Genomic DNA, 12,102 nt, shown 5'->3' with positions numbered 1-12,102 from the left:
CTTACAGTCGTACAATGTGTATTTTCTCACATACTCATGAAAGGTGTTTGTAACTTCCTGGATATTGGACAAATCGACACCTTTTTTTAAACCCCACATTTGTTCTCCCGTGAAGTTCAGACAAGTTGTTTAGAAACCTTCAAAAAAGGTACAGTCACTCGATTTTTCTCAAGTTTGTCTGTCTTGGCAGATCAAGCAATGCCAGAGCAAGCTTACGAACACACAAATTTGATCAGGATCGGGCGATTGGACACTTCTAAAAAGAGATCTTTCGTGCTTCCCGGAAATTCACCGGAGAGCAGATGTGGGGTTTAAAAAAAAAGGTGTCGAAATGTGACGCCAGGTGAAAACAAAACTGGGATGCCAGTTTTCGTTTGATTGTGGATTGGCATGTCTCCAAAGAGCTTGTTTCTGTCAAAATCGTGACCTACCGTTATTTGCTGTGAAGCACCGACCATTCGCATGAGCTGTAATTGATGTCCAATAATTCGAACAAATTCACTGGATGCGCTGCATCTTGTATTTTTTCTCGATTTTTTTTTTTTCTATCGGCAATCAAAGATACGAGCGAAGAAATTTATGAAAGCCACCAATTGCACACACATGCTACGCAGCACACAATACGCTACGTGCTGCATGCAATATTTATTTCTGAGGCTAGAATAAAACTTTTGCGTATTTGCGGAGAAATTAAACAATGCAGAGCTGAAACATATTTATGCGTTACATATTTCACACATTTCGTTTATTAATAATTGACGGTGTTTAGGGGATAAAGGAAAAGAAAAGTGTGTACCTTACCTACCAAGCTCGAATAGCTATAACGAACAAAAGGTGTAGGCTAATTGATAACTTTGATGAGGGAATCATATACCTAGTACCTGCTGATCAGTTTTTTAATGTAAACTCCCAACTCTTGCCTAAAAGTGAGCCTGAGGTGGTAACTGGCCGGCCGGTCTCTGTGTGCCGGTTTCCATTTCCGCTCAGCCGCCGGCGGCGTCAGCAGTGCCCGGGGTCGGCCGCGGCGGGTGGCGCCGTCCGCGCCCACCCAATCTCGTTCACAGCTCAACGGACCGGCGCGCGGCCACATTGAGATGTCGCCCTGACAGCGGCGGCCGGCTGGTGGCCGCTTTATTGGTCTGGCTCGGACTGAGTTGGGTCACCTCAGCAGCCGGCTCGCTGCGCCGCCCGGCTCTGTGACCTCCTCAGAGGTGTGTGGATAGTGACCTCACGTGCGTCGACCGGCCGACGGCGGCGACTGATGAGGCTCGCTCGTCGTCTGTGGGTCGCCGACGACGTGGACGCCGTCGTCGCCGGAGGTCGTCTTGGTCGCGATGCCGCGCCCCGTCGACCGGCAGACGAGCGCTTCTAACGGTGTCGTATGTTCGGCGCTGCTCGGGCGAGATTGGCTGATGGCCACTCAATTCGACGCGCCGCTGATCATTTTCGCCCGGCGATATGTCTCCTATCGGCCTGCTCGTTGTCGGATAAGCCGAAACGCTGCGAAACTTCCAAGCTATGGGAAAAGGTCGGCGGAAACGCCAGTCACTACACGTTGAAATCATGTTGTATGACCTTTCAGCCATAAAAAGACGGGATAATTACATTGCCAAAGTTTCGCGCGAATGTCTGAAGACATTTACCAGGCTGGATGGGCGAACAGCTGAGGTTAACTGGAAAGGTCGCCAACAAGTTTTCGAATTGTTAGGTTTCATTACATTCCATGATTGTGTAACTGACATGCATTGTATTGTTTCCATTCTTCTCCCAACTCTTGTGTCAACTGTGTGACACAAGATTGGTGCTGTTTGAACAAGATGGAAATATAATTTCGATTTAGTTATCGGCTGATTTTGAGAATTGGTTTCTGTTTAAACCTCTTATATGTAGTATGCTGTGGGTACTTTTTCGTTTTCCTTTATCAAATATCTTTAACAGTCCGGTCGAGCTGCAGCTAATGGCGAATCGTTTGAACCTCGAAGTTCTCTTTCCTTTTAGCTGTAGAGGCCTGCACTGCACCCTATCAGTTCAATTCAATGAAACAAGTACCTCCCGATTATCAATGTTGCATATTTCTCTCCATTCATATTTTTTTTACGGTTCCGAACTCTGTTCGTTCCCCTGACGGCCGCTGCGCTGTGGCGCGGCTCGCTCTGCGGTGGTATACTGTGCCGCCGGACAGCCGAGTCGGCGGCACAGCATATCCAGAGCGGCGGCGCGACGCGCTCAGTATGTGCCGCCCACGCATCGCAGTTGGATTTACACGGTTATTCCTGCGAATCGACCTGTACCTAGTAGTTGCCTAAATTGAGTGCATGATGATGACATAATTCACACAACATTACTATAATGCAGTTGCACTTGGTGAGTGGAATCCTACGCTGAATGCCTACCGCGCTGTGCAACATACACACACATTGTTCAGCTACGCCATACGTGCATGTTCGTCCAATGACCGGGGTTTTCCACGTTTCAGGTCGCGTGACGCACGTGTCTGGGGTGGCCGGCCACGGGGTGGACCTGCCCTGTGACATCGACACTGCGGAGCCTCAGGACCAGGCGGTGCTCGTCCTCTGGTACAAGAATAGAAGCGGGAAACCCACCTACACGTAAGAACACCTACGTACTCTACAATGACCTCAAAAGTAGTAATTTCGACTAAGTGCGTGGCTAACGATGCGTGTCTTGTAATTGCCTTTCTCATTCGGCGCTTTCTGTCCGTAAGTCGTCATGACTTGCAATATCCGTGCAATAATGCATCGTAACACGCATGGGTTGCCATGGAGATGATAGCAACAGTGAAATCAAAACAATCATTCGGGAGTTAGCAGGCCTCTAATGCGGAGTTGATGTCGCGCCAGATGTCATCATCCTTCCCGCTGTCATTATCTGCCATAAATGAGACAACGATATATCGCAGTCTGTTGTGGCCGCTCTTCCGTCTAAATCAGTAGCGTCGCTACGGAAGCGGGCAGCTGCCCAGCACCGTCTGCCGTTGCGTGGCCACCATATTGGTGTGACCTCTGACCTGGCCGTCTGGGCCGTCAAACGGTTTCCCATCGCTGCCTGCTGCCATCGCTGCCTGCTTATTGGCGTGACATCTGACTTGTCCGTGTCTGCCTTCAGACGGCTGCTCAGTGCTGCCTGCCGTGGCGCCATATTGGTGTGACCTCTGACCTGTCTGCTGTCAGACGGCTGCCCACTGCCCAGCGCTGCCTGCCGTCGCTCCGCCGCCATATTATTGTGACTTCTGACCTGTCCGTGTCTCCGTCAGCTTTGATGCCCGCGGCGGCCGGTCGTTCTCTGATCGGGACGGCCGCGGCGGGGCTCGCGCCACGTTCGTCACCCACGGCCGTTCTGCCGTTCTGCGTCTGGACCATCTGGAACCCGCTGATGAGGCCGTCTACAGGTGCCGTGTGGACTTCACCCTCAGCCCGACCCGCAACCAGCGCGTCAACCTGACCGTCATCAGTGAGTGCACACAGGCATCCATGCCCATTCTACCTACTAGTCGACAAAATGGTTGCTTCATTATCAAGTTCTCAAAGGGAAAAGGTTGTGACCTAGCAGCGTTTCAGCTATATAAACGTAACTATTTATTCGACCCTGTTTATTGGTAAGTCAAGTCATCAGCGTCAAGCAAAATCGTATACCAACAGGTACTGGTGAATAGGGGCCAGCGTTTGATAAATGTTCGCGCTGTTGGTGCATTCGACCTGCACCCACACAGCTCGCTGTTTGCCGGCTGATCAATGCCCGGTCCAAGCTCGATCAAATGGTATGACATCATTATTTCAATATTTCCATATTTATTTCAGTACTTTATCAATGGTGATGCTACTTTGGCGCTTACATGCAAACAAATGTAGCTAATGCTATTATCGATGACATTTCATTCCATTTTATATAGCTGCTCCATAAGCTGACTGTAGCATCCACGAGTTGTAGTTTTATCAAAGTCGGCTTATCCATTCGTAGACGCTTGACATAAGCACACTTATCCATGTCAACGCGGTCATTCGTCTATGTCTGCGTGTTTTCACGTTTGCTCAGTCTGTATGCATTGGTAGCACTTCAGACCAGTCGATGTAATCCACTGTGCTATTGTCATCACTGCCACCAATGCACACAAAAGGTTGGACGATCTGACGGCATTAGCACCAGCAGTTTGTTACGAATGTGGCAGTTAGTCACTGGTATCGCCGCCGTACACTCAACACCTGGGCCCAATCTCACCAAGTGCGGTAAACTGAATTTGGGGTAAAATACCAAACTACCCCACTCCATAACTACAAAAATACTACCCCGAAATTAGTTAAACTAGCTTGGTGAGGTTGGGCACTTGGCCCAATCTCACCAAGTTATGTAAACTTAATTTTGGGACAGTATTTTGTAGTTACGGAGTGGGGTAGTTTGGTATTTTACCCCAAATTGAGTTTACCGCACTCACTGGCGGTCCCAGGGGGGGGGGCCACGGGGGCCATGGCCCCCCCTTTGGTGCTGAAAGGTGGGGCCATACTATCTTTTGGCCCCACCTTTCAGATCGAACAAAAGTCCTAGAAAAGCTTTTTGTATGTTTCATTTTCTTTCTTGCGCCATCAAAGGACGTAAATTTCACTCATGAGTGGGCTCAGTTTCGTATTCTGTCAATTTGGCGGTCAGCGTCGCTGGCACCGGTTCACGAGTATGGCCGCATCTTACATGGAATATCAGCGTGGGTTTATTTGGGGCTCTCGTAGGCCCAGCAATGGCTGGCATGAGACCTCTTCGGCAGTGGCGGGTGGGCCCTGCCAAAGGAGCGTGGCTCTAAGACACTAAAGTAAGACCTCATGGGTTGGTGCTGTGCACCTCAGAAGCCTGGTGGTGACGCCGTATGCCGGCTTGGTTTCTTAAGGATTAGCGTGGGATCTCCGGGGCCTGCATAGAGTTTGCATTAGCTAGTATGTAATTTCAGAGGCCTGTATGTAATGTGTACACAGTGGCGGTGGCGGGGGGCATCAGGGCCATGCCCTCCCAAGGCACATAAAGGGGGCCATCATATCATTTGCCCCCCCCCCCTCAAGCAACCGATGGGCCCCCATAGGTGTATGGGACCCTGGCCCTGATTCGATCGTCACGAGGCTAAAAAAAACACGCCCACACCGGTCTTTGAGCGTCCAACACTGACCTCTGAGGGAACTTCAGTGGCGGTCAAGCGCCCACGTTGACCGCTAAGAGCCCACATCGACCTCTGAGGCCCCACATCTGACCTATGAGGACCCCTTACCGGCCTCAGGGGCCCCAACCGGCGTCTGAGGGTCTCACACCGGTCTCTAGTGGCCTTATTGCTGTCTCTGGTGCCCCAAGACGAACATTTAGGTGCCAATGAGGGTCCCGCATTGGCTGCTGAAGACCCGATGCTGGCCTCTAAGGGCCTGCATTGGCCTCTGAGGAGGGCCCATCTTGGCCTTTGAGGGCCCTCTGCTGGCCTCTGGGTTCCAACGACGGCTCATTCCGGTCTTTTAGGGCCCCACGCTGACCTCTGAGGGTCCCATGTTGGCCTGTAATGAGTAGGACCCACATAAGCCTCCGAGAGCCCAACTCGGTCTCTGATGGTCTCAAACTACTGGCCTTTGCAGTTTGCAGGCCCTGTACTGGTCTCTGAGGGCCCTAAACTGGCCTCTAAGTGAAAACATACATGGGTGGGCTTCTGAAGATCACAGGGCTCACGCAGACTCCTGCACAGCCGTACGTTGGTCCTGATCGAGATTACTTTACGTCCTGATGGTCCCGCGCAGATTCCCTCATATTTCGACGTCGGGACCCCATGAGCCGGTGTGGGTCCTGGGGTTGGCAGAGACTGATGAAGTCCTTAGGGCTCAGGGCCAGTCTTTTTAGCAGTAGGACTATAAGGCAGGTTGAGTGAGCCCCAATAGAGCCGTTGCGAGGCCCCGCGCGAGTCGTGCGCGGCCCTCAGATGCCAATTTTGAAAACCAGGAACCTGTGGGGCCGGGGGTCTCCAGAGGTCGGTGTACCTGTTCTCTCCCGCCGCCAAACAGCTATATGGGTAAATGTCATAGTCTGAAAATGATCTCTGGGTTTCACATGCTTGTTCAAAGCAAGAGGTATCCGTACTTTTCCGAATAGTTTTATTGTGGTAAGGTCATGAATCCGCGTGCCCGACCTTCCAGTATATGCTACACCGATCCGTCGCCATGGTGCAGTGCCCCGACCGGTGGAAACACCGTGGGACGGGAAATGGAACTGGTGCTTTTGCCTTAAATTGAGCTTAAAGATTTCACGCAAGAATGAGGTGGATGAAGCATAAGTAATGCCAACTGCGCGGCGCCTCGTGGACGTAAAAAATTAGCCGATCACCCCCCCCCCCGTGACTGATAAATGTTATGTCCCGCGAGTGTGACTTTGGCCCCCCCTTTTGCGAGCGGCTGCGACCGCCAGTGACCGCACTTGGTGAGATTGGGCCCTGACCTTGAATATCCACAGGGATTATATATTCCCGACCGGGGCTGGGAAAATGCGTTTTATTCACCGAGGTTTTTGTGCGGAGGACCGAGTGCCGGTAGGCACGAGGTCCGTAGCCAAAAACCGAGGTGAATAAAACCAGGCTGGCACGGTCCGCCGACATCAAAACAACGGTGCGTCAGCTGATTATTGGTCCTCCGATTCAGGAGAAATTATTAACGCGGGAACGCCGGCGCTAAATGAAGGCGGTAGGATTCACGGCTTTGCATGATCGTGTGCAATATTTTTTTATAGTATCAAGCGAGGGGTATTGCTGGAGTTTTGCAAATAAATATTTTGTTCTCAGTTTGGCTATGCGATCGTGAACACTTTATTTTCATAGATACGATATGAAATAGGATAAACAGGCCAACCCAAGGCCATGTATGCCAACCTTAGACTTCGCATAGCCATGGACATTGCGTAGGAAGGTACTCGCCGATCGTACCACGATACCACGGGCAGGATATCAGACTTTTGGGAGTTTTGTGTCGCTGAAATGTATTTTAAGTGCTAAGAAGGAAAATAATTCAATTTAATGATGTCATGTACAATGGACATTTAGCCATTCCAAGCATATAGTTTGCCTGGCTTCGACAACCAGATAGCCAGGTTTATTTCAAGAGCTTCTAAAGAGGTAGTGGATTTAATATCGTTTCTATTACATTTATTTGATAATCCTACATATCAGTAAACCTGCCACGTTATCATTCTCGTCGAGCGATTACCGGCACATCGTACCAATTGGTACGATGTGCCGGTAATCGCTCGCCGAGGATGCCAATGCAGCGTCGAGCGTCCGATGGTTTACGATAGGAATTATAACAATAGTTTTAAACTAGCGCTTTTTAGAACCATGGTCCGAAATGGTAATTCAAAGAACCTCTTCCCCTTTCAACTCACCTGAAAAAGCTGCTTTCGTGTACCACCCAGCACCCGTTTCGTAGATATATCAAAATGATAACCGGAGGCGAAGATTATCTTTATGATACCACGATTTGTGGGGCTGAGTCGTACCGACGGGGATCCCACAAACACGACGGTCACATTCATTAAGCATGATGTACGGCGTAAAGCACCACAACTCACCCCAAAAGCGCAACCTTCTGAGATATCTTATATTTAGTTTCAATGCTGGTACTGGTGCAGTTTCAATGCTGGTACTCTGCTCATTTCTGCTCAATAAAGTTATTTCTCGCTTAAATGCGCCTCACATTAATCGTGTGCCGTGCTCCACAATCATTGCGCCGCGCGCTCTTCCTTCTTATCGGCCCCCTTGAGATCGTATCCACCAATATCTATTTGCTTCTAAGCTCTAATGACTTGTAGAGAAACAATTTTAGAGCGTTTAACAAAATAATTGCATAACCTATGAGTGATGGGAAAAGCCCAATCGTCCAACTCATAAAAAACATTGGGACACAAACAACTGGAAACTGTTGGTAGTTGCTACTTTCGCGCATAGGCGGCGGAACGGGGAGGGCACCGGGGCACCGTGTCCCCCTTTGATTTTGGCATTTTAACATGGGCTCTATGGGCGTTACATGGAAAGAATGGGACCAAAAGTCGGCAGTGCCCCCCCCCCTTCCCCAGTTGAGCTGGGCGCAGGTACTAAATAGCATCAAAGGAAATCCTATATTTATCTCGCCGCATTTAAGCGCACCAATCGAAAGACGACAGCGTGACCGCGCTGACAGGCAATCAACCTGGCCACATAAAACTAGCTAGTGCAAGGAAGATGTCTATATAAACCACTGGACCATGCAAAGCGTTCATGTAAATAAATATGAGTAAAGACGACCCGTTTGAGAGCAGACCGGCCAAACAGTGACGTTACACGCGGATCTCAACAATCACAACCCATTCATCAAAAAAGATCTCGTGGATCCCTATATACGTCATAACTAGCCCTAGTACGGGGGTATATAGCCATTAGAGGTGGCAAAAGATGAAAATTTTGGGAACCAGACTCGAACCAGACCCGGCTGAACATTTCTGGAACCAGTCGGACCCGGTCTTAGTTGGAACCGGAACCAGTTGGACCCGTTCCCCAAAAGTCAATTAATACAAACTACTTGTAGGAATCATTAGTTGCATCATGTAAAACAGCCTATTTCCCACTGGGAATACTCATGAGCTATTGTGTGCAAAGTAACATTCACTTAATTCCCTTCATATTTTGTAATAATGTGTAGTGTGCAAGATGTATAGTTTATGGTAGGACCCGGTTGGACCCGTCAGAAAAATTTCCAGGAACCGGTCTGGACCCATATGGGTCCAGACTGGTTCTTTGGACCGGGTCCTCGGGTCCACATTTTGCCACCTCTAATAGCCATGGACGTAAATGGCCGGCTTAACCCGCGCCCTGCTGGGGGGGGGGGGGGGTGTTTGAACACCCCCCCCCCCTGTGGTTTTTCGCGAATATCTCAAAAACGGCGGCGCGGAGCGCCGCCGTTTTTGGTACACCTTATCATACATCAATTCTACACATGTTGTGAAAATTTCAGACCAAGATCATTCAAGGTCAGGTCACCAGTAGGGTTGTTCAAAAAAACCGAATTTTGGAAAAGTATATGGGCTCATGGCTCATGTGGTGCGGTATTCTTTTCTGAGTCCAATGATACCCTTTTTTCGGAAAAGTATTACTGCTAGGCGCTGCTCAAACGGCTTAAAGAGGACCATGTTACGCCCGCCGACCGGCCGGTGTCAATAAGGGCGAGAATTCGACGCCGCACGGTGGCGGCAGCGCCTTATTGGCACCGCGCGCCACGACATCTGCCGGGCGGCCGGCTGGCGGTGGGAAGTTATAAGTGCGTGGTCTTATTGCACACGATCGGGGTGAGCTATCCCATGTTTTCGGGGCGGAAAGTTTCAGTGCAGCATCGGTGCGTCTGCCACGGTGGTCTGTGTCGATGGTATAGAAAATAACTCAAGCAGAGCTCAGAAAAGAATGAATGATTCCGGGTAGTTGCCTCGAAATAATCCGTTTCAAGAATACAGCTGCCTTCTTAACGTACTGTATCACTTGTTAATTCTTCAAAAAGCAAGCTCTGAGCAATAACAGACTTCTTTGCATTGCTGTTGACAATTTAAGTTGCTTTTGGACGGTGGCTCGCAGCCCCAATATGCTGCCGCGTAACTCTTTTCCAACGACGAAACGGCAACTTAGCGAGAATCGAAAATTTAACGAAGTAGGTACAACAGGAGCTGGCAAGGCTCCTGCATTGGTCTATCCGTCATGAGTGACACACCGGGGTAATGTGTCACGTCAGGGCAGAGCTGTGTTCTATGCCGGGTCTGGATTCGGGTCTTGATCGGCATCGGTGGGCACGGCCGCCCTGGCCGGACTGCCGGCGTCGCTTATGCTCGAAGGATTGGATAAACGGCGCTTGATTTATAAGAGTAGGTACTCCGGCTAATGTCTCTACTCATGTCTCACTTCGTCACACTGTCAGGGTGGCCACTCTGTCATTCCCAGACATGTTATGTTTTCTTTCGACCCGCTAATCTAGGTTACACCTGGCGTCGATTCTGTTGCCCCAGCATCTGACATCAACGTATCTGAATAATGACATTGGTGACGCATATGCTCGTCAAAGCCACCCCCAAACTTGGGCCGATGACTGTCGGGTCTCCTCCATATTCTGTCCTTGTGCATACTGCATTGCCAGCCCCTGCTGTAAGTATATCGTGAATTTTCGATTCTCGCGAAGTTGCCGTTTCGCCGTTGGAATAAAGTTGCGCGGCAGCATATTGGGGGTGCGAGCCACCGTCAAAAACTAACGTAAATTGTCAACAGCAACGCAAAGAGGTGTGTTATTGCTCAGAGTTTGCTTTTTGAAGAATTAACAAGTGATACGGTACGTAAAGAAGGCAGCTGTATTCTTGAAACGGATTGTTTCGAGGCAACTACCCGGAATCATTCATTCTTTTCTGAGCTCTGCTTGAGTTATTTTCTATACCATCGACATAGACCACCGTGGCAGACGCACCGATGCTGCACTGAAACTTTCCGCCCCGAAAACATGGGATAGCTCACCCCGATCGTGTGCAATAAGACCACGCACTTATAACTTCCCACCGCCCAGCCGGCCGCCCGGCAGATGTCGTGGCGCGCGGTGCCGATAAGGCGCTGCCGCCGCCGTGCGGCGTTTAACTCTCGCCCTTATTGACACCGGTCGGTCGGCGGGCGTAACATGGTCCTCTTTAAGCCGTTTGAGGAGCCCCTAACAGTTAATACTTTTCAGTAAAAAGGGCATCATTGGTCTCAGAAAAGAATACCGCACCACATGAGCCATGAGCCCATATACTTTTCCAAAATTCGGTTTTTTTGAACAACCCTAGTCACCAGGTCACTCGAAGTGACCTCACCTCATAAAAAGTTTCAATGTCTGTCATAGCTACACCGAGTGACCGATCGCTTTGAAACTTTCAGCGATTGCTAAGAGCATTAGCATGTACAAAATGTATATCTCAGAATTTTGATATCGATGACCTAAGGTCAGGTCAATTTTGCGACCTCACCATTATAAGTCAATGGGAGAAAATTGAAATGCGCCTGTTTTGGACGAAAGACATTATAAACACTTCCAAACACTGAATTACAAGTGGTTTAGACACACTGAACATGAAAATGGTGTCTGTGACCCCTGTTTATGCCCTGAGGTCATCCTAGGTCACGAATGGTATCTAACAGTTTTTCGCAAATAACTTTTGATAGAGGCATGCTAGAGCGATGAAAACGCCTTAGATGTGTTCAGCTCGACGATACGGATCGACTGATATGCAACATGACCCTTTCCGGTCAGGTCATGACCTTGACCTGAGGTCAAATTTTCAAGTTGACCTTTCAAGGTCAAATTATAGTTCGTTCGATGCGTCTTGACGAGAGGAACACGATGCCGGTAAAAGTAAGCTCGTACAATGCTTGGGTCAAAAGTTATTGCAGAAAAACTGTTTCCGAAAAAATCGGCTATTTTTGCAGTTTTTGCCCCCTGCAGGCAAAACCGTTGACGTTAGGTCAAATCTGAGAAAATTACTCAGAAAGGGCGTTAATAGGGCTATCGAATGCGCTTTTCCGCGGCGCTGTAGCTCTATTGGTTCCCGAGTTATGCGTTGGCTTCTTGGAAATTTTCGACATTCGACCTGGAAATCGGCGAAAATTTGCCTTCAATGACCTCTGGTGACCTGACCTTTGACCTGACCAAAAAATTGACCGAAGTGATTTCCTCATTATTTTTGACGCTCTTTCGAACGCCGCCTTCCGCGTATCGCTACGTGGCCCAGGAGCCGAGTTAGAAGGGGGGGTGTTCAAACACCCCCCCCCCCCAGCAGGGCGTGGAAATCCAGGACCCCCAGCCGGGCGCGGGTTAAGGCACAGGATCCCAATTGTCATCCCCATTACGTGGTCCCCAGAAGTCGCCAGGCCGAGAGCCAATGGCAGTTAAGCACATCTTACACGTGCCGACAAACGTGACACAATGAATCCAATAATGAGCCCGCCAATAAGCCTGCCTAATTCTGCATGTAGGCTGCTATTTACCACCACGGCGGAAGGCTAAAACGCATCCATACAGCTCAACATAGGTGTCAATTTCCGCC

At 49.6% G+C, this 12,102-nt stretch overlaps 1 protein-coding gene across 1 annotated transcript in view; it reads left to right on the top strand.

Moving 5' to 3' along the window:
• The window catches only part of LOC122380622 (nephrin-like), a 147,193-nt gene that overhangs the window by 95,678 nt on the left and 39,413 nt on the right, over positions 1-12,102 (top strand). The window contains exons 2-3 of the mRNA XM_043363952.1: positions 2,477-2,609; positions 3,275-3,471. Of these exons, the coding sequence (XP_043219887.1) occupies positions 2,477-2,609; positions 3,275-3,471 (330 nt within the window). The remainder of the gene's footprint in view (positions 1-2,476; positions 2,610-3,274; positions 3,472-12,102) is intronic.

The sequence above is a fragment of the Amphibalanus amphitrite genome, unplaced genomic scaffold (assembly GCF_019059575.1).
Source record: "Amphibalanus amphitrite isolate SeventyFive unplaced genomic scaffold, NRLGWU_Aamphi_draft 000102F_arrow, whole genome shotgun sequence".
NCBI classification, from domain to species: domain Eukaryota; kingdom Metazoa; phylum Arthropoda; class Thecostraca; order Balanomorpha; family Balanidae; genus Amphibalanus; species Amphibalanus amphitrite.
Note: the sequence above shows the minus strand (reverse complement) of the source record. Positions and strands in the feature narration are given on the sequence as shown.